At 43.7% G+C, this 22,870-nt stretch overlaps 1 protein-coding gene across 2 annotated transcripts in view; it reads right to left on the bottom strand.

Moving 5' to 3' along the window:
• The window catches only part of MINDY4 (MINDY lysine 48 deubiquitinase 4), a 118,179-nt gene that overhangs the window by 91,423 nt on the left and 3,886 nt on the right, over nt 1–22,870 (bottom strand). For both annotated transcript variants that reach the window (XM_036990532.2, XM_036990533.2), the window contains exons 3-4: nt 6,978–7,210; nt 3,273–3,519 (exon numbers count right to left, since the gene is read on the bottom strand). In XM_036990532.2, coding sequence (XP_036846427.2) covers nt 3,273–3,519; nt 6,978–7,210 — 480 coding nt within the window. The remainder of the gene's footprint in view (nt 1–3,272; nt 3,520–6,977; nt 7,211–22,870) is intronic.

Consider the following 22,870-nt stretch of genomic DNA (forward strand, 5'->3'; position numbering starts at 1 on the left):
AGAGCAGGTCTAGCAGTAAAAAAATGCTGAAATCCCTAGCAAACCTTGCTCTTTTCTCTTGAACAACTAATAAGTAAGGCTAAGGTACTCAAAGGCCCACAAAACACCTTCCAGAAATCCTGGGGAAATTCTACAACCTTTCGATATCCCTCACAGGGTTCAGATACCCCAGGGAAAAGGCACATGTCCCCAAACAGTCACTTGTCTTTTTAGAAGTTTAGGAAAATCTCTTGGCATCAGAGCAGATCCAAGCCCTCTCCAGCACACCTCAGCTATGAAGGGGGTCTCAACTGTACGGACTTGATGATGTCACAGTAGGGCAGGACCCTGGCGTTCGTCTGGTCTGTCCATTAAGTTGTGGTCTGGCAGCCTCAGGAGTCCCCAAACCCTTTTGGGGAGCTCAGCCATATTTTTATAATAATGATATGACATGATTTGCCTTTCTCACTGTGCTGACATTGGTAATGATGGTGCAAAAGCCCTAGCAGGAAAAACTGATGGGCCTTAGCATAGACCAAGGCAGTGGCACCAAACTTTACTAGTTCTCAAAGTATTCACTGCCACTTGCAATAAAAATAAGTAAGTAAAGAGCTAATTTCACTTAGGAATGCCTGTGCTGAAGTGTTAAAACTATTGATTTCATTGGATCTCAACCTTTACTATTCTGTGTGACCAAATGGGAGGTATCCATGAGCACCATGCTGGACACCGAGGATGATGGCTGTCTTCAGGAAAAGCACCTGTGAGACGCTCTGACTTGGCAGCTGAACTTGCTATTTTTTTCATGGGACAATGACAGACAATTATGGTTTTTCAGACTTGGGTATTTAGCAGGCATTTTCTTGAAAATAAATTGAGCCTGCCACTTCAAGGGAAATAAATAATGTATTGTCAGTGATAAAATACATGTTGTCAGGTAAAGATTAGAATCTGGGGAAACTTATATCTACCACTGTGAACTTGAGGGCTTCTCAATACTTCAGAACTTTTCTGGTGAGTTTTGTGGTGACATCAACAATGTGATGTTTTATGTGGGGTTTTTTTTGTATAATGAAACGTATCAATATTCAGAAAATCTATGTAACTTAGTAAACCAATATTTTCCACATAACTAATGCATTGTGTTACTAAACCATGCAGTGGTAAAAGATTCAAAGAGCAAGACAGACTAATGGAAATTCATAAAGTACAAAAAGTTCATTGACATGTTTTCAGATTCCACATTAAGAAACTATTTTGCTATGGTATTAAAGAATATGCTCAGTTTTCTGAAAAGACCATTAAAATACTTTTCTCTTTCCTAACTATGTATCTGTGTGAGGTCAGATTTTCTTTATCCACTTTAAGCAAACTAACATAACACAACAGACTGAATGTAGAAGCAAATATGAGACTTAAATTATCTTCTAAACCAGACACTAAAGAGATTTGCAAAAATATAAAACAATGGTACTTATGTAAACATAGTAATTTAAAGAACATATAATCATTTTGTTTAGAAAGATGTGATTTATGTTGAATGCAATGGGTTTACTATTGTTAATGATTTAGTATTTTTTTAATTTCTCAGTTTTAATTTCTAATATGGTTAAGTGTCAGTAGATAAAACTTACATAAACAAAAGCTCTTTCCGTGCCTCAACAATTTTAAGAATATAAAGAGATCCTAAGACTACAAAGTTTGAGAACTGCTGCTGTGATCTGAACTCTCAACTAGACAGGAACCCCTTCTACAGCAGATGGGGTACCTGGCCCCCTAACAAAACTAGTCTGATCCCTTCCAAAATGGCTTGTCCACTGCTGAGGTGGCTCTGACTGAGAGTGTCTCATACCAGCCTTCACCCACCGGTTCCAGCTGTGCTCTCTGGAGCCTCCAGGCAAGTCTACACCACTTAATCCACATACCATGCTCTATGTACTTACATGGCAGTGTCCCTGCTCCTGGGAGGCTTACAGCATAAACTCAAGATGGCTAATAGGGTTCATCTCACTCACCACTCCAACCCATGCACTGGTAATGACTGCCCAATTTGCCCAGGAGGCTCTGAAGTCACACCCATGCTTGATAGGAAAAAGAGCACTAATAATGACTGCCACAGGCAGGGAACAGCAGCCACATATTTGCCATCCTGGGACTGGCTCTTCCTACCTCCGCATCTTCCCAGTCCTTCTCTTCCCAAGATTAAATATTCCCAAATCTTTCCATTTCCTCCAAACCCTACCTCTCTAGTTCCTTTCCTTTAGTTATGTGCCAGTTTATAAATGTCCTTCTTCAAGTACAAGATACCTGGGATGGTACATGATGTCAACGTGCGGTGTGAACCACACACAGAAGGGACCAGACTCTCCCCACCTTTGATCTGGACACCAAGGCTGAATGATCATCCCAGAGCCATGAAATCCCAGAGCTCAAAGGGGTCTCAGACACCTGGTCTAACCAATAATACCATGGCCACGAGGAATAAAGACCTTGTCTGAAAAATCTCACAAGATGTAGGCAGAGGCAGGGGGAGAGTCTGCTCCTTTCTATCCTAATCCCAAATGAGCTGGGAGAACAGTGCTGGCATCTACAGCTGTAGCACCAAACATGCAACAACAGACAGTGGAGGGGATCAGCAATGCACACAGACAACCTGCTTTCGGGCTGCTCAAGCTCCCTCATTTACCTGATATGGCACTTAAGTTTAGTGTTTGACTTTCCTTTGTTTTTTCGTCTCCTAGTTATTTTACAAACTCCTTTTACATTCATCCTCATTTGGTTTAGTTTCCCCACCTAATGGGACCTTCCACAGCTCCTCCTCCTTAAGCAGATTTTTCAAAACAATGATGTTTTTAGAATGCTTTTTTTGAGAGCAGAACAAATGAACTATAAGGATTACAATTTGTTTTTCCCTTTTAACTATTATGTTTTAAAAAATAAAAAAGATGTTCTCTAGACTTGGATGGATCCCCTACTCCTGAATTGCAAAGATAAAACTGGGTAGATGTATTCCCACTTAGCAAAGAAATATAAAACCATGGCATCTACCTCATTGACACAAGGGAGAAACTGAGGGCAGGGAAGGAAAGGAAGCCTGCTGATTGGTCCCCCAGGAAGCTGACAGCAGAGCCAGGGAGAAAACAGAGGCAGGTGTTCTTCCTGTCCCACCCCACACAAATCCTCCCTTCTTGGGTTGTCTTGTGGGGTTCCCCAAGTAAATTCAGGCAGCCTGTTCAGCCTCGCCTGGTTCTCACTTTCAACTCTTGTAAGAACAATTAAAGCAACAACCCCACCTGCGGGGAACTGGCGATGGGCCCAGTCATCATGCCTCGGACAACCAGGCCAGACTTTGGCCTGGTCTTCTCTCCCATCCTCTTTGTGTCCAAGGAAGGCTCTGACAACTGAAGTTTGTCCATCTTCTCCCACACAGGGGCCACTGGGGGGCTTTCCCCTGGGATAGTCTGCATTGGCTTACTTTTCTGTGAGGGCCTTTTACATGATACAAAATTACCAAGTATATCTCCATCAAGATTGTCATGTCTGCAAAAAATAAATACTTCCATTAAAACAGATCCCCCAAAAACAATCACTAACAATGATAATAAATTCCACATTCAACAGGCACTCATAGAGAGCCCACCCACAAATCTGTTATTTCTAACCAGGCAGTGCTTTATCATTAAAAGTAAGAATAGAAAATACTTCTGTATCAGGGCAAGTCTGGCCTGCAAAAATAAGACCAGGAAACAGGAAACAAAATCAGAATTGATGATCCATGATAAGATTCCTCAAATATCCTCAAACAGAGAGCATCCTGGTTCCAGACCCCAATGATTAAAAAAAATCGTTGCCTTCCACAGTCCTGAGCTATTCAGTGCCCTGCCTTTCTGAGCACCTTTGAGAACAGAGGTAGAGACATGCAGCAAACTTGGCATTCCACAACCATTCAGTTAGGGTTAGGTAAGTTAGTCATGCCAACAGCTTTTCTTGGGTTGCTTGGCACTGAAAGAGAGAAAGAGCAGGAAAGAGAGAAATGCAGGGTGTGTGTGTGTATGTAAGAGAAAGAGCAAGAGAGGACAAAAGAGGGTGAGAGACACCAAGAGCCAGCAAGGAGTGAGAAAGAACAAGAATGAGAAAGAGACAGAACAAGGGCCCCAGGTAAAGAGCAACCTTACCTGGAATCACTCAGAGCCCAGCATTCCTCTGACTCACCTGGGATATTTTCTACCACTGGACTCTAGCACAAAGGGGCATTCACACCTGCTCTGTGCCCAGCTGCTTACCAAGCACTGGGTCACATGTGATAGAAGCAGTCATGTGTCCTATGACTGGGGCATGTCAAGCAGAGGAAAGGAATGGAACCAACCTGGGGAAGCCTAGGACATCCAGAGCAGCTAAAACTGGGCTCTGAAACAACAAGTAGGCAGGAGACAACCAGGAGAAGGCCCCGGGCAATAGCAGAGGGGCTTGTTAAAGCCGGGCTTACCCTGGAGGCTCATCGTGGAAAGGGTTTTTGCAGGTTATCCTACGGAGTATGGATTTTATCCTGAAAGCTACAGGAGTGTCTGAAGGCCTTTCAGCAGGGAAGCAGCATGGCCAGACTTGTTTTGCAGAAAGCTCACACTGTCATACATCAAGTGTGGATTTGAGGAAAAGATCAAGAGGCCTGGAGACCAGGGAAGAGCCCGTGGGAGGTAGCAAGGGAAAGAGGTGAGCAGGTACACTGAGATCACTGCCATCAGGGCAGAGAAAACTGGAAAGAGTGTAGAGTCATTAAGGACTCAAAGATTCAAAAACAACACAAGGAGGAATCAAGGATAACAGCTACAAGTTTGTAGCAAAGCTTGGGCAACAGGGTGGAACTCTGGAGCTTCTAGTACTGCCTTTCTGGCTTTTCATCATTTCAGAAATTTTTAATATCCGAGCCAGCCAGTAAGTAAGTGCCTCTGAAGGAGCTTCATATCACCCTCATTGACTTTCTTATCATAGTCTTAAATTCATTGTTTTTAGTGGTCCCCATCTTTTGGCAGTATTACATGCAGACCCTGAACTTTGGCTGTCTCCAGGAAAGGAAATGCTTTTCAATAGAGTTGGAAGAAAATACCCACTCCCAGGAAGTTAGACTCACTATTGGTGACTACATGTGAAGGTTGTAATTTAACATAACTGTTTTCCAAATACTAGAGTTTCAATCAAGAATGCAATTCATTTTCTTTCTAAGAGTTCCAAACATCTTTATTTTTCAGAGCTTTCCACCTCTACAGTGTTCTTTTACCTTTTAGAATTCTATACTCGTTTTTTAAGAAAATGAAAACAAAGCAAGCCCCTGAACCCTTACAAATCATGGAATTTAAGTTAAACATTTTGAATCATGAGCATCCTCCAGCACAAACTGGTCCATTCCCATGATGTCCAGAGAAAAACAACAGTGCTCCATGACAGGGATTTTGAAAGCACAGAGTGTTGGGGCTGAATAGCACACCCCTTTAAATGTCCATGTCTTGATCTTCAGAACCTGTGAACACATTGCCTTGTACGGAAAAGGGACTTTACAAGTGTGTAAAAGACCTTAAGATGGGAAGATTATCCTAGGTTGTCTGGATGGACCTAACAGAGCCACAGGTGTCCTTATTAGAGGGAGACAGGAAGATCAGAGTCAGTAGTAGAAGTGATGACAGAAGCAGAGGTTGGAGTGATAAGCTCTGAAGTTGGAGGAAGTGACCATAAGCCAAGGCATGTAGGAGGCTACTAGGAATTGAAAAAGGAAATAGATTCTTCCCTCAAAGCCTCTAGAATGAACAAGCCCTACTGACACCTTGCCCTTAATCCAGTGAGACCGATTTTGGACTTCTGATCTCCAGAACTATAAAATAACAAATTTGTTTTGCTCTAAGATTAACCATGATGGTTAAATGTTGTATGTCAACTTGGCTGAGCTATGGTGCCCAGTTGTTTGGTCAAGTATTAACTAACCTACATGTTACCATGAAGATATTTTTTAGATGTGATTAACATCTACAATCAGTTGACTTTAAAGTAGATTACACTAGATAATATGGGTGGGTTTCATTCAACCAGTTTAAGACCTTAAGAGTAAAAACAGGTTCCCCAATCAACAGTGGTGAGGCTTAGAACTTCACCCCCCACCCCCCGCTGTTTTGAGAGAAATCTTCTGCATCTGTGGATGTTTTAATGCCCTTGTCTAGCTTGGATTAACACATAGTCTACAGGCACACACCTGATCATCTACAATTGCTCTCTTACAACACTAAACTATGTTTTCTACCTTTATCTTGCATCTACCTACCACTTCAGCAGTTTATGAAAAATAAAAATAATAATAATAATAATAAAGGGAGAAATGTGGGATCTACATATAAATCAAGTATAAAAATCAAACGAATATTCATATTTGACCTGATTGTTTATAATTCATAATGCATGATCAAAACCGAAAGTTTCTGTGATGACTGCCCTTGTACTGTTCACCATGTAAGAACTTATTCACTGTGTAAGAATTCGTTCACCATGTAAGAACTTGTTCGTTATGCTTCAGTAGATTGGAAACTGACGAGAATTAGGCTTGAGATGGATTAATGATTGTGCACTGAGCATTGACACCCCTATACAGAATTTTATTGTTGTTAACAACCATTTGATCAATAAATATGAGAGATGCCCTCTCAAAAAAAAACAAAAAAAAAAAAAACAGGTTTCCCCAGAGAAGTAATTCTGCCTCAAGACTAACACAGTACACCTGCCTGAGTTTCCAGAATACCAGTCTGCCTGACAGATTTCAAACCAGCCAGCCAGTATGTACACACACACACACTTGTCTTCTCTGTGTTGCCCATTAGCATATATATTCCCATTAGCATATATATTAGTTCCCATTAGTTCTGTTTCTTTAGAGAACCCTGACTTTTACACCACTGTTTACAGTAGTTTGTTACAAAAGCAATAAAAAACGAATCCACAATGTAAATAAGAAGAGATACCTGGCTTTGCTTGTTTCTGATAATGATGCTTTCCATCCTGCATCTTCATCTGCAAGGTCATATATATTTATCATCGTGGTGTCTGAGCATGTTGATGGCAATTTGTTATTTTTCTTTGGAATTGAGAGTGCAGGGATTGGAGTATCTTGAGTGAAATTGTTAGTATTTCCAAAGTGATCCAGAAAGTATCTCGTAATGAGTTCAAGATTTGTTTTTAGAGGGTTTTCCTTTGCCTATCATTGGAAGAAAAAAAATCATTAATTGTATATATAGCTTCAGGGAAGGGTGGAAAAGATAGCTATTCCAATTCTTTGACATGTTTATCAACTTTTCATTCATTAATACATTCTTTCAGCAAACATTCACTGACTGCCTATTATATATAAGGTACTGAGTTACAACACAGAAATAAAGACAAAAATCTCTACCCTGTATTATGCTCAGTGAAATAAGCCAGGCAGAGAAAGACAAGTACCAAATGATTTCACTCATATGTGGACTATAAGAACAAAGAAAAACTGAAGGAACAAAACAGCAGCAGAATCACAGAACCCAAGAATGGACTAACAGTTACCAAAGGGAAAGGGACTGGGGAGGATGAGTGGGAAGGGAGGGATAAGGGCAGGGAAAAAGAAAGGGGGCCTTACAATTAGCATGTATAATGTGGTGGGGGCATAGGGAGGGATGTGCAACACAGAGAAGACAAGTAGTGATTCTATAGCATCTTACTATGCTGATGGACAGTGATTATAATGGGGTTTGTGGGGGGGACTTGGTGAAGAGGAGAGTCTAGTAAACATAATGTTCTTCATGTAATTGTAGATTAATGATAACAAAATGAATTAAAATAATAATTTAAAAAAATCTCTACCCTAAAAGAACTATCATTCAATGCATGAGCCAGGCAACCAATTCAATGAACTGTAATAAAACATGATATGAATGGAGAAAATACCCAAGCAAACTTCCTCTTGGTTTTCTTCTCCTAGGAATAACTTTATAAAATATATATTCCTCCATTTAAAAAAAATTAAGCCTTTAGGAATCACTAACCTTACAAGTTTATAAACATTTGGGGCCTGAATATTCTCTTAGGTTGTGTATTCTGCATTTGACATCAAATGCCAGAGATCACAAGGACAACAAAGAGCAGAAGGTTATTGCAAAGAGCACAAAGAAGCCATCAGGACTGACTCGGTTTACACCCAATCTTACTTTTAAAAAAGAAATGAAATGAAACTCTTCAGTAGTTGGTTTCAGAAATAAATGGTATCAGTATTTCCCAACCCTGACTGTACCAAATATTACTTTTGCAGATTTTTTAAATACATATTCTCAGGGCCCAAAGAATCTTTCTAAGCCAGAATTGCAAAGGAGCCCTGGTTTCTTTTAAAATTCACCTAAGTAATTTGGACAGCCACAGTTATCCAAGCAGTGATTCACAGGCTGGCCTCGGAGACCAGTCCATGTGACAGTTCCCACACCATTTCCCAGGAAGTACAGCCCTTGGGAAGTGACCAGCCATGGGGCATTCAGTGAGTTTGCAATCCGAAGACAGACATAAGTGTTGTGCCCAAAGTCACGAATCCCAGAAGACCACCAAGGAGCCAACACCGATGCAAAAGCAAAGAGCCTTTATTCGAGCTAGCTTGAGCTCAATCTCTCATCTACACCAACGCAGTGGCAAGATGCCAGAGAAAGAGAGCGCGTTTTCCCCAGAACAAAGGTTTTATGGGTTTCCAGGGCGGTTTGGGGGGGGGGCGGTGATGGCCGTGGCCCTGGCTGATTGGCTGGGCCTGGGGGTAGTTGGGGGGTGATGAGTCGTGGCTTTGGTCAGTTGGCAGGGTCCAGGGATGGTGAGTGTTCTTGCTGACTGGAGGGGAGAGAGGGACTAAGCTCCAATTGGGTGAAATAGGATCCAGGTCCCGATTGGCTGAAATAGAATCTGGGAGCTTGCCCTTTCATTCCCCCCTTTCTCTGGATCCTAAGAAGGGACCCAATCATGGGTCTAATAAGGTTTTGCAGCTGTAAGGAGATAAAGGCTGATACTGTTGTCTTAGCACCATTAGCTGGACTGTATTAATTCTATCTTTAATAAAAGTTATCAGTTTATTGAGGATACATGGTCTAAAGGTAAGCAGAAGTAACAAGATTACTAGGGCTTGTATTGAGCACAGAGGACTATCAGTTGGACAGCCCCACGTGGTCTCTGACAATCTGGACCAGCCTGTTGATGATACAGGGCTCAAGGGTTAGTAAAAGGAGTAGGATGGGAAGGGGTCTTTCAATATTAAAGATAATTTCCTGACTTGATTTCTCTCTGGGACCCTGGCACCTTGGTTCGGGTACACATCAAAAGACTGCGTGCCCAGCTTCTAAGGTGGGCTGAGATATTGTCTATTTGCTAAAGAATCCTGCCTTTTACCATGCCATCTATAGCTGGGTCTGCATGCTAAGTCAGTTGCTCAGCTTGCAAAATTACCTAGTCAGATCAGAAGCACATAGGCCTGGGCCTTTTAGTATGCTAAAGTGAATCTTATACACGATTACAAATGATTAGCATAATAAAACATGTGCTACTCTTCTTTATCTGGGGAACATTAACTGATCTCACTGAAGAATGATTCTAGAGCTTAATGTTCAACATAGTTTTAGTAGGGGGGGTTCTAGCATGTAGTTACATTGCTCTGATTGCAAATATCCTGCCTTGCTTTCTCCAGAGGCTCTCACTTTATTCTGTCTAAGCCAATGGTCCCTGTCTCATTCTCCTCTCTACAGATAGAGACTCTAGCTGCTGCTAGGGAAAAGGGGCGATGACCGCTCTGGCTGCTTCATGCTGAGAAGGGGGCGCAGTAAAGGGTGCAGCTAGGTCTCCATCACTGGTCAGTTGAGAGGGCCTCAGAAGGTTGGCGCTTCTATTCTGGGTTTCATTTCTATTACTATTTGCAGTTTTGTGGCTTCTAGGCAAGATAAAACGAATTGTGTTATTAGGTTATGTAGCAACATCTGGAGTTGGATTTTCCATTCTGAAAGGACAAACTTAATGAGATTAGGAATGCATGGCTGAATATGAGAACTAGAAATAGTAAAACTTTAATTGCAATGATAGGAGAAAACTAAAATATCTGGAAAATCATAGCTAGATATTTTGAAGAAGCTGGAATTCTGGATCTAGTTTATGTCTCAATGACTAGTATTAGGATTTAGTATGGATAAGGCTGCATTATTGAAACAATACTTTTCTCTAAAATCACTCTCATTTTTATTAGAAGTAACCAGGTTAAGAAAATAATTTAACAGCTGGCTTGATTATTTGCATAAGTACAGCAAGAAGAGCAATTGATTACACAGGTTCTTTTAAATATGCTTTGCTGGAACTTTCTGTAAGGAATTTCAGATTGAACTTTTAAAGGCCTCTTGAGGCCAGACAGCCAAGCCAGACTTGCCATCAGGCTTTGCCTGCAGTACCTGTAGATTTGGATGAATTCTTCTCTTCTCGAGGTCTCTGAGACATCCTGAGATTCCTGCACCTGCCAGGAAGTGACTTTCCTTACTCACCTGGTAAGGCTGCTGGGAACTTCGTAAACAAGGTACCAGGCCAGTTCTTCCAAGGGGCTTCGTTGGCTTTATAAAGTCAACCTTAGTTCCTTAAAGCTGATCATACCTGAGTTTATGCATGTGTCTCTTAGGTATGACCTTCCAGTCAAAGCCTTGGTGGTATAACCTGTGTTTTTAATTGGTCCTCTTATAAGGAAAGCAGGTTCTTATTGAACTTATACAAATAAACATACTGCCATGAAATATAAAAATAGTCACTGAGAGTTTTTAAATTCTGGAGGGATCAGGTAGAGAGAAAGATAAAGTTTCAATTCTGCTTATAAAGATAGTTATTTAATAAACTGTTGTCAGCTTAAGAGAAAAAGCTTAAAGCACTTTATCAGCAATATCTGAAACAAAAAGCCACAAAATCATCTTCTTTAGTTTACTTAACCCTATGTAACTAATACTTGTTCTGCTGAAATTTAGTTCTTTACTAGTTTAGGAGTAATAAAACAGTGACTATAAATGACAAAAGACTTACAAATGACAATGGCTAAAGATAAGATGAGAGCTTACTGCAAGACAGTTGACATAAGGATTCGGATATTTCTGTAACAAAAAACATTCAGTAACAAAGTTTAGCATCATTCCCTTTGACAGTGCTTTCCAGGTAATTAAGCCGGTAAGTATATATCAGATAAATAGGCCAAATTAGTCAAATACTTTCTCCAATGAGAAAAAAATTCCTCTGACATGTTTCAGGGGCCCTCTGGAAAATATCAGAGTTAACTAGAGGTAAAAGTACCTTTTTGAATTTGATTTTGGGAAGTTGTCAGAAGAAAGTTTTTTTGGCACTTGCTTAAATTGTATTATAGGTTGCTATGAAGCAATACTTACCCATTTAAGCAGAATGACAACAAAATACCTCAAAGGCAAATAAAGAAGGTTACACAGTTGTTAGCATAGTTTAGCTTTTAGTCCTTTTAATATTAAGATCTCATTTTCTTAAATACTCGGACAACTCATTGAGATTTTAAGCATGAGAAACGCTTTGATAAAACAATTAGAGAACCCTTTGTAATCTTTCAACAGAAAGAGCAGATTAACAGTTAAGAAAACCTAGTCTTTTTAACTGAAAACGAAATTCTAATTTTGCTGTGTACTTGATATTGAGACTCATTTGCTTTAATTTTATATAGCATGACCATATCAATTCTTTCACAAACTTTCTACAACTTCCTTTTACATTCAGTTCTCCCTCTTTAAATAAACAGCTGCACTTCAGAACAAAATTACTTTCTTTTATCAAAAGACACGTTCTTTAGCATGTAGAATGAATTTCCATTCCTTATACTTTCTCTTATTAAAACATACATCTTTTAGCATACAGAATGTTTTCTTTATTACTTTAAGTAGTTTTAATTAGAACTTAAAACCATTAGAAACTTTAATTTTCAGTGAACACTGAGAAGTAGGCTATTGTAAACAGTTACACTAGCATTTCGATTGACAAATTTATGAACATTTTATAATTTCTGTAACTATGAACTTTACAGCACAATCTCTCACTAAACATAAAGTATATCCTCTTAACTTAGCAAAACTTAAAGGTTTTAGGTTACCACAAAGATTCTCAGGCTGCAGGTAGGTATACACACTGTAACACACAATTAAAAAGGTGTTCACTTGCCACACTCATTTAGTTCACTCATTCGTAACAACTATGCTAGATTACTTACAAGACCTTTACTGAATATTAGACAAAGCCAAGCCTTTAAGCATTTTATTCTTAAAAGATTTAGCAGATAACATCGACTTAAATGACCTTGGGTAAACTTAGGCAGCTGATTACTACAAGGACATGTGGGCCTCAGCCAAACCCAAATTAGCATTAATGTTTAACATTTTTTTATCAGATTTTCTGGAAGTTTTAGAATGCCTAATTTTCACAAGTGCTTGTCTTTAAATCAATTTCATTAATACCATCCGGAGGTAGAAAGATATTTTCATTTACACACTTAGACACACAAACATACAGATTGAGATATAATGATAACATTTCCTCTGGCAGCCATCCAACATTGAAAACTGGCTACTCACTAAAACAAAAAGTCTGCCACCGACCCTTCTGGACTTCCACACTGAGGTTATTAGCTCTCCCCCTAATATCTTTAACCTGTAAAAGAGTGGTTGGATTAAATGTTCCCTCTGGCAGCCAGCCAATGTTAAAGGATGGCCACTCAGAGGTGCACAAAACACGAAATTTTCCCTTCCTGACGTCTGTGCTCAAACTGTGAACTCTCTCCCTAACATCTGAGAAAAATGGTCTGTCATGAGAGACAAGGGGGTCGTCTGAGTCTGTCCCATTTCTTCTGTCAACAAGACTAAGACAAACACGACAAACAACAGGCGCCTACAGAGAAGAATATGCCGCGGCCGCGGAGGCAAAACTGAAAGTAAGTTGAGGGCCTGTCGGACTGCAGGGGCAGCCAACTTTCCTCACAGATGAGGACTTCATCCTCCAGACAGGGGCAAGGGACGTCTCCCAAGACCCCTGGTCGGCGACCCGCCAGCGCGTCCGCCTAAGTCAATGCTGACCCAGATACAGATTGGAGCTCCTACAGGCTTATACAGGCTTGTTCGCAAACAAAAACAGTTAGACACAGATAAAGACACAGTGAGGCACAGGTAGACAAGGACAGACAGATAACTGAGTGCACTCACCAGCTGGCACAGGGCCCTCCGGGTCGGGAGTCCTGGGGGTCTCTGGGATCCCGGATGAGCCCCCAAATGTTGTGCCCAAAGTCATGAATCCCAGAAGACCATCAAGGAGCCAACACCGATGCAAAAGCAAAGAGCCTTTATTCGAGCTAGCTCGAGCTCAATCTCTCATCTACACCAACGCAGTGGCAAGATGCCAGAGAAAGAGAGCGCGTTTTCCCCAGAACAAAGGTTTTATGGGTTTCCAGGGCGGTTTGGGGGGGGTGATGGCTGTGGCCTTGGCTGATTGGCTGGGCCTGGGGGTAGTTGGGGGGTGATGAGTCGTGGCTTTGGTCAGTTGGCAGGGACCAGGGGTGGTGGGTGTTCTTGCTGACTGGAGGGGAGAGAGGGACTAAGCTCCAATTGGGTGAAATAGGATCCAGGTCCCGATTGGCTGAAATAGAATCTGGGAGCTTGCCCTTTCAATAAGCAGCTGGAGAGAGAATAAGGACAGTGGAACCCATTAAAAGGGACTCAAAGAGTCAACCAGATAAACCAGAGAGCTAGAAAAGACTCACAGAGTTAATTAGTTGACATTTCAAGGACCAGGAGTGACTTGGAATGTCCAGACACTTACCAGACAAAAAACAACTTCCCAGATGAGAAGCTTCCAAGCACAGACACTCCCCAGATAAAGAAAATACCAGAGGACAGGCATAGCACACATCAGAGCACAGCCCACTTCTTTTTACCAATTAGACCAGGCCTCCAAGGTCAAAGATTGTCAATCAAGAACTTCTCTGTCCTGCCAAAAATCCCATAAAAGAAGCCTCACAGTAAGCAGCCTGCCTTTGTCTACCTTGACTCTGACCCCTGGAGTGCATTCAAATAAAACTTTCATCCTGCTTTGCTACTGTGTCTCTGTTTTTCAATTCTTTGTTGAAGCAGGGACAAGGACTTAAGACAACAAATTCAACCCATAAGGAGAACAATAAAGCTTGACAAAGGGCCTGGCCCAGAGGCAACCCTCAGGCTCATCCAGTCTCTCCGCACTTCTGTTCCCCTGATATATGCAGCAGAACTCTGGGACAAGATCATAGTCAATGGGTTATGGCAAAATTCAACACATTTATCAGGCAGTCAAAATCAGGTGATGGTTTTATTTATTTATTTATGGGTATGGGACCCAAAAAAACTATTTTGTCTAAGCCTAAATGAAACTTACATTTCAGGAAATGAAAAGTAAAGATGTTACATAATTTATTTCAGCCTTCTGGCTGTTTCTTTTAATGCAAGAGATTTACAGCCCTGGATTACCTGAATTATACTTTATGGTTTCTCATATCACATTGCTCATGATAGACAAAGCCTTTATCTAGATACCATTTTTCAAAATCTCAATTTTACATAGGCATTTTTATGTATCTTAATTGGGAAAAACAAGTTACTGGAATTAACATTAAATTGAAGGCTTCCCTAGAATCATGCTAGCTTTTTAAGAATATCAAAATCATACCACATAGGTAGATTAATAAGTATAATTTTCTGTAAAATATAAGCTCCAATTCATTGTATAACAGCTAATAACTACTGCATAAATCAAATAATCAGGGTACTTATCAACATCTAATAAAAATATCTTAAGTATCATAACAGTTACCTTAGGGAGACTGTATTATCATGAAGATGTAAAAATAACTTAAATGGCAAAGATACTTCCAAAAAATTGCGTAAAGGTGCATTACATAAAAATTCCACTGTACCAGAATAGTTGACTGAATTTTCTGGTTAACTGTCTCAGTCTCTGTGGAAAAATCTTTCTAAAATGTAAAGTCTGCTCTCCTGCCTTAAAATGCAGCAAATGAAAGATTGCTGGATATCTGCTGCCTGGCAACAGTCTTCCTTGGACAGGACGTCAGCAGACAGTAGACAGAGAGGCCTGAGTGTCAGCCCAGGCCCCAGGGGACAAAGGGCATCTATTGGATGTCTTTACTGAGCCTCTGAAGCGACTTCACCCAGCTGCTATGCTCTTTTCTCCTCAAAGTGGAACACAAGAACTTCTGGCAACCTGTATGCTCCTGTAGGCTGACACCAGTTAGTTGAGGTTTAGAGGTTAGCCTTGGAGGGCCCCTACCCATAAGATGGCAAACTCACCCCTCGTCCCCCCTAATCTCAGCACCTAGCCAATAGCCACCAGCCCCATAGAAGTGACACCTCAATCAGCTCATGCCCCTTCCTATATAACCCAGCACCTTTCCATAATAAAGTGGAATTCTCCAGTGAATTGCTACTGTGTGTCGCTCCTTTCCTTTCATTGGTGCTGAAACCCGGGAGATGGGACACCCCAACTGGGCTCCGTCTTCCCCCGACACCAGCAGCAGCTTGTCCTCGTCCTCTTTTTCCGGTGCTGGCTCCTCACACTCACCACTCCTCTTTGGCCTTTGGGTAAGTTTTCCCCCCGGAGCGGGCTGCTCTTCCCTGAGCTATCACAGTGTCATTGACCGTGATCGTCCGGCAAGGCCCTGACGCTTGGGGACAAGGAGGGAACTCTCCCCGCCTCAGGCCTTCACAGCTGTGGCGGACCCTCAGGCCCCCCCTCCAACAGCCATAAATCCCCGCCTCAGGCCTTCATGGCTGCGGCGGACCCTCAGGCCCCTCCTCCAACAGCCATAAACGAGGTGACTCCTTTGCAGATGAGAACACTCCCTTTTTCCCCCCTTCTCCTTCCGTTCCGTCTGCCGAAATCCATTCCGTCCGCCGAAAATTCCTAGTACTAGGTACCTCGTGACTCCGGCACTCTGCCTTCTTAGAGAAGTCTGGATGATGACCCACACTTCCTAAGAAATTCCAACTCGTATACAAGTTTCCACAGACCACCAAGGATCATCGGGGCTGCCCTTTGTCTCCTTGTGGTCTGCTCCCAGTCCGAGGATCTCTGTTCGTCTTCCCCTGCTTGTCTCCTTCTCTGTCCTTTAGCCATGGGAGCCTCCTCATCCCTCCCTAAAGATTCACCTCTTGAATGCCTGCTCAAGTATCTAGCCACCCTCTCCCTGACGCCTGATATAAAACCAAAACTTCTCCGTAAATATTGCTCCCAAGATTGGCCGACATACCCCCTAGACAATAACAACCAATGGCCCACAGGGGGAATTCTTGATCCTAACATCACTCGCGATCTCTTTAACTACTGCCAGCGCCTGAAAAAATGGAAGGAGATTCCCTTTATCAAAGCTTTCCACCTCCTCCTCCCACCTCCCTCGCCGCCGCCTCCTCCTCCCCCCCCTTCCCCCAAGTTCTCCTAGCCTGCAAGCCATCTCCCCCGCAGAAGCCTCCCGTTCACTCCCTTCCCCTTCTTCTCCTACAACAGCCCTTCTCCCTTCCTCCCCCACCATCTCCTCCCCCATCTCACCTCCTCTGCCTTTGCCCCCCCTCACCTGCCCCTCCCCCGCAGATTGAGCCTGAGCCTTTCAGCCCCCCTTTAACTACTCCTGGGGTCCTCCTCTGTCTTTGCCCTCATCACCTGTTTCTCCCCCACAGACTGAGCCAGAACCCTTCAATCCCCCTCAGACTCGGTCCCGAGGGCCTCCCAAAATTATCGCCCCCCTCCGGGAGGTAGCAGAATCCAAATGCGTCGTGCGCGTTCATGTCCTTTTCTCCTTAGGAGATTTAGCCCAACTTGAGAAATGCCTACGTTCCTTTTCCACTGACCCCACGACATATATCAGGGAGTTTCAATTGACCCTCCAATCATACAGCCTCACACATCATGACATTTTCATGCTCCTGGCCAATACCCTCCTTCCTGAAGAGCATAGATGAGTTTGGGACTTTGCCCAAACGCACGCTACCGAAACCCACAGACTGACCCCACCTACCCCTCTGGCCCCACCGCTGTCCCTGAACAAGACCCACACTGCGATTATAACACTACTGTGAGTCTCCGCTCTCAACATATTTTCACCTCCTGCCTAATAGCAGGTCTGAAAAAGGCAGCTTGTAAAGTAGTCAATTTTCAAAAGCTCCAAGACATAATTCAAAGGAGGGAGGAAAGTCCCTCTGAGTTCTTAGACAGACTCACTCAAGCCCTATTACAGTATACCAGCCTGGACCCAGAAACGCCTGACGGAACACATGTCCTTATGACATACTTCCTAGCTCAAAGCTACCCCAACATTAAAGCTAAACTCAAAAAGTTAGAATAGGGCCCCGCTACCCCACAGACTGAGATCCTAACAGTGGCCTTTAAAGTCTTCCATAACCAGGAGGAGGAGAAAGAATACCGTAAACAAAAGGCTGATCAGGCCAATTTCCAAATGTTGGCCCAGCTGATAAAACCACAACCTGGGCGCCCTTCTACAAACAAGCCCCCCCCCGCCCCAGGAGCTTGTTTCAAGTGCGGACAAGAACGACATTGGTCAAGGGCGTGCCCCTCCCCCAGATCTCCTACCACCCCATGCCCCAGATGCCACAAAAAGGGCCACTGGGGGTCTGATTGCTCAGCCACCCGAAGGGGAGGCTGAACGAACACCCCCATCCTAAGCTCACTGTAGTGGGGCTGGCAGAAGAAGATTGACGGGGCCCGGGGGCTTCTCGCCCAACCATTTCCATCACCAAACAGGAGCCCAGGGTTACTTTAACAGTAGACGGTCGCCCCATCTCCTTCCTCCTAGATACAGGAGCCAATTTCTCAGTCTTGCGAGAATACTGGGGCCCTACCATGCCTGCCATTACTCCTATAGTCGGGGTAGGAAGTAAACAGATTTTCCCATTAAACCCCCTCCCCCTTTTATGCACAATCCAAGACAATCCCATACCTTTCTCCCACTCCTTCCTGGTTATGCCCCAGTGTCCCATCCCTCTACTAGGACAGGACATCCTTTCTCTCCTCCATGTTTCCATAACTATATCCACTCCCACAGCCCCCAGTACTCCCTTTCTGATGGCCCTCATAGCCGACGACCCCCCTCTACCCAATGAAAGCTCCGGTTCCACCCTCATACACCCTGTAAATCCCAAAGTTTGGGACATTACAAGCCCCTCCGTGGCTCTATGTCCTCCTGCCTCTATCAAATTACGTGACCACTCTCAGTATATCCGTCAGGCCCAATACCCCCTAACCACTTCAGCCCTCATAGGCCTCCAACCCATCATTCAAGATCTCTTAAACAAAAATTACCTCAAACCCACTCATTCCCTGTTTAATACCCCCATATTAGCTGTAAAAAAAAAACCAATGGATCTTTCCGCCTTGTCCAAGACCTTCGCCTCATCAACATGGTCGTTGTCCCTATCCATCCCTTAGTTCCAAATCCATACACCCTTTTATTGCAGATCCCTGCCTCGGCATCCCATTCTCAGTCCTAGATCTCAAGGCTGCATTTTTTCTATCCCTCTGTACCCCTCCTCCCAAGATTTTTTTGCCTTCACCTGGACGGACCCAGACACAAGACATTCTGAACAACTCACTTGGACAGTTTTGCCACAAGACTTCCAAAATAGTCCCCATATTTTTGGACAGGTCCTAGCTCAGGACCTCAAACAGTTTCATCATGATCACTCCAAGTCCACCTTATTACAATACGTGGACGATCTTCTACTCTGCAGTCCCTCGTGGGAACAGTCTCAACTTGATACTGCCTCCCTACTTAACCTTCTAGCTTCCAGAAGTTACCGGGTATCCCCTGTCAAAGCTCAAATCTCTTCCCTTTCTGTCACTTACCTCAAATTCCTTCTATCTCAACAAAGAAAGTCCATTACCTTAGACAGAAAATGGCTCCTCTCTAACCTGCCCGTTTCCAAAACCAAGAGAGAAATCCTTTCCTTTCTAGGCCTGGCTGGGTATTTTAGAGCAAAGATTCCTAACTTCTCCCTGTTGGCAAGACCCCTATATGACCTCAGCAAGGGCCCCCCTGAAGAACCATTATCATCCTCACTCCGACACTCCTTCATTAAGCTCCGTCAAGCCCTTGTAGAAGCCCCAGCTCTCCATCTTCCTAATTTGTCGAAGCCCTTCTCATTATACATTCATGAGAGGTCCAGTCAAGCTCTAGGAGTCCTAGGCCAATATTATGGCTCATCCTTTGCCCCAGTAGCTTATCTCTCCAAGCAATTAGACCCCACAGTTCGGGGATGGGCCCCCTGCCTATGGGCATTAGCCGCTGGACAACTCTTGCAGAAAGAAGCTCATAAACTGACATTCAGGGCGCCCCTTACCATTCTGTCCCCACATCACCTAAAAGATCTCTTAACCTACAAAAGTTTACAGATTCTCCCTCCCTCCAGACTCCTGACCTTACTGTCCTCTTTCCTCCAAAATCCCATTCAACCCCTTTGCCATCCATACCCGAATCATGACTTTTTCCTCCTTTACTGCTCTCTCGCTTTTTTTCCTCATTCCTATTGTCTTCCCTGCCACCCCAGCCTCCTTTGTATGGCGATTCAAAGTCAGACAGACTTACACACAGCATCAAACAAGAGTTACTGCCCTCATTGCCACATCAGACTGCCCTCTGAAAGGCTGCTCTGAGCCTTTATACCTCCACTTTCCTCCCTCCACCGAAGTGTTCACTAGCAGCTACCCTTATTCTCCCTACCTCTGCTTCCTCTATGACCAAAAACAAGCCTATTGCAGGCGATGGCCAGACACCTACAGGAGATGTCCCTACTGGTCTTGGGCCATTCACTACATGGGTAACTCTCGGTACCCACAGTATTACTCCTCCAACCGTTTCATAAAATATCCCAACAGCTCATTCTCCTTATCGATCCCAGATCCCTGGGACTCTCGATGGGCCACCGGGGTCACAGCCTCAGTTTACTATGGGGGATCCTCGACCCCCAACAGTACCCTTCATATCTCTCGAGAGTATGTTCCCTCTCACTCCCAGATCTCTCAAGTTGCATCAGATATCGGACATTCTGAAAAAGTCATTATCCAAACTCCTGACGGCGCCTCTTCATCTTCTTATCCCCGCCCCTCTTCCAATTTCTCGTACTCTAAGTTACAGCTCATTCAAGATACCACCATCTTTCTCAACCACACCCTCAACACCGCCAATTGTTTCTTGTGCGCATCATTACAGCACCCACTGCTGACCACCGTGCCCCTTAATATTTCCAACTACTCCTTCCATACAGAAGGACAACCCCTCCGCCCCCTGGCAGACATACCCCTATGGGAACCAGAATATGCAGATAATCTCACCATCCACCACTGTGTAAGCCCAACTCCACCCCCCTCCAGCACACTTCACTGCCTCTCTATCTACACCCCTACCTCCAGCTCTAAGACTTTTATGCAACCGGGACATTTCTTTTGGTGTAATGGCAGTCTTTTCAACTCACTGCCTCCCAACTCCAGCACACCCTGCATTCTCATCACCCTAATCCCATAGCTTACACTTTACAGCATGGCAGAATTTCTTGAGCTCCAACCTCCCTTGCCCTCGCGCACAAAAAGGGCTGCTTTCCTTCCCATCACAGTCGGTATCTCTTTGACCACCTCAGCCATTGGGGCAGGGTTTTCGGGAGGAGCCTTGGGTCACTCTCTGTGGGCAATTAAAGATCTCAACGCCAAACTTGAGGGAGCCCTGACATCCACTGCCGATTCCCTGGCCTCTCTCCAAAGACAGGTCACTTTGCTAGCTAAGGTCACCCTTCAAAACCGGCGGGCCTTAGATCTGCTTACAGCCGAAAAGGGCAGCACCTGCATCTTCCTCCGGGAAGAGTGCTGCTATTACATCAACGAATCCGGCATTGTAGAAACTGACATTACCAAACTCACCGACCTTGCCTCCAGCCTCCACTCTGTTTCCAATTCCAACCCATTCTCTTCAATACTAACAAATCCCCTCCTTACCTGGCTCTGGCCCATTGCAGGCCCCATAATAATCATTCTTCTCGCCTGTCTCTTCTTACCCTGTATAATAAAGTTCATTAAATCCCAAGTCGGAAAAATCTCTAATCAAACTTTCAACCAGCTTTTACTCAGGAACTATCAGCTTCTGGCCACAGAAGATCCCTCACCCTCACGTAACCTCCTCACCACACGCTGAGATGGACCCCTCTCTCCGCTGGAAATTGTTCCTGGAAACAATGGCCGCAGACGCCTGGCTTCTGGCACCCGTATCTTCCTGGCACCACCATTAGAATCAACAAGTCCTCGACCTATGGTTACAGGGAACCTTCACTGATTTCCAACCTGAAGATGTCCACATCTACTCGTCCTTACTGTAGAGAGTCCTATCAACCCTTTCCTCCCAATCCTCAAGCCCTCACTCCCTTCTCCGCCCCCGTGCAGCAGGAAGCAGTCAGAGAGAAAGCAACGTCCACAACCCCATAGAGGAGAAAGGGGGGAATGAAGGGCCCCCACCCATAAGATGGCGAACTCACCCCTCACCCCCCCTAATCCCAGCACCTAGCCAATAGCCACCAGCCCCGTAGAAGTGACACCTCAATCAGCTCATGCCCCTTCCTATATAACCCAGCACCTTTCCCTAATAAAGCAGAATTCTCCAGTGAATTGCTGCTGTGTGTTGCTCCTTTCCTTTCAAGCCTGAAATCCCACTCTTTATTTTATTGATAGAAAACCTGGCCTAAGTTTCTTCCTGGGCTATGATGTGCATGAAGATGGCTTTCAAGCTGTTCTGAGGTTCCTCCAGGTGTCTCAGAAACAGCCTTGGAGAGCTAGGGGGTGTCCTAGCCCCACACCAACCCAATCTGCTCAGACTTCATTTGAGAAAAGGGTTACAATTAAGAGAACCTTGACATTACTACAACAGGATTGGGAATCAAAAGATCTGGTTTTAGCCTCCTCCTACCCCTCACTGACTGTGAGATCTTGATAAGCCACTTTGCTTTGGCTCACAGCTTCCCCAGATGGAGAGCTGTGGTTTATTAGTGTTTTAAAAGCTGCTTAGCTCAGCCCTGAGGGGCTACCCCCAGAAAGCCAAGAAGACAGGAAGGACCTCTTCAACCCCCTTCAAACAGGGTGGCATCTCATCTTTGTTTTGCATATTGGGGTTCCACAGCAGATATCAATTTATTGCCATTTTTTTAATTGTGATAAATACTAAACTACTGATTAGGTTCTTTCCAACTTTGACACTATGCCCTACCCCAAGGCAGTATCTGCTGGAGAGCCTATTCTTAAATTAGAAGTTTCTGTCTTCATAGCAGAAAGAGCAATTACATCAGAATAGTAGCTTCATTCATCCATACATTGATTCATTCAGTCAACCAGTCAGTCATATCATCCACAAAGGCATACTGACTACTTACTATGTCATCAGGCAACACGCTAAATATGGGGATAAAATAGTGAAGAACAGAAGCCATCTCTGGCCTCCTACTGCATCCAAAGTCAGGGGGAAGGCTAACTAAACATCCACACAAACACTCTATTATAAGCATTACAAGCACAACAAAGGAAAAATACAAGGTGCCATGAAAGCTTGTAACAGTGGGCAGGAGAATCAGAGAAGCCCCTCATACACACAACCCCAATCAAGGATGTTTCTATCTCATCTGCAATGTGCCTGGGTTAACTGAACCCAAGCCTCACTTCTCCCTGAATTACAAATCACAGACTTAAGAATAAGGTATTACTGAGAACTGAAAAAGGAAAATCTTTTGCAGGCAGGGAATGGAAAATT

Source organism: Manis javanica, chromosome 6, assembly GCF_040802235.1.
Source record: "Manis javanica isolate MJ-LG chromosome 6, MJ_LKY, whole genome shotgun sequence".
NCBI lineage: Eukaryota > Metazoa > Chordata > Mammalia > Pholidota > Manidae > Manis > Manis javanica.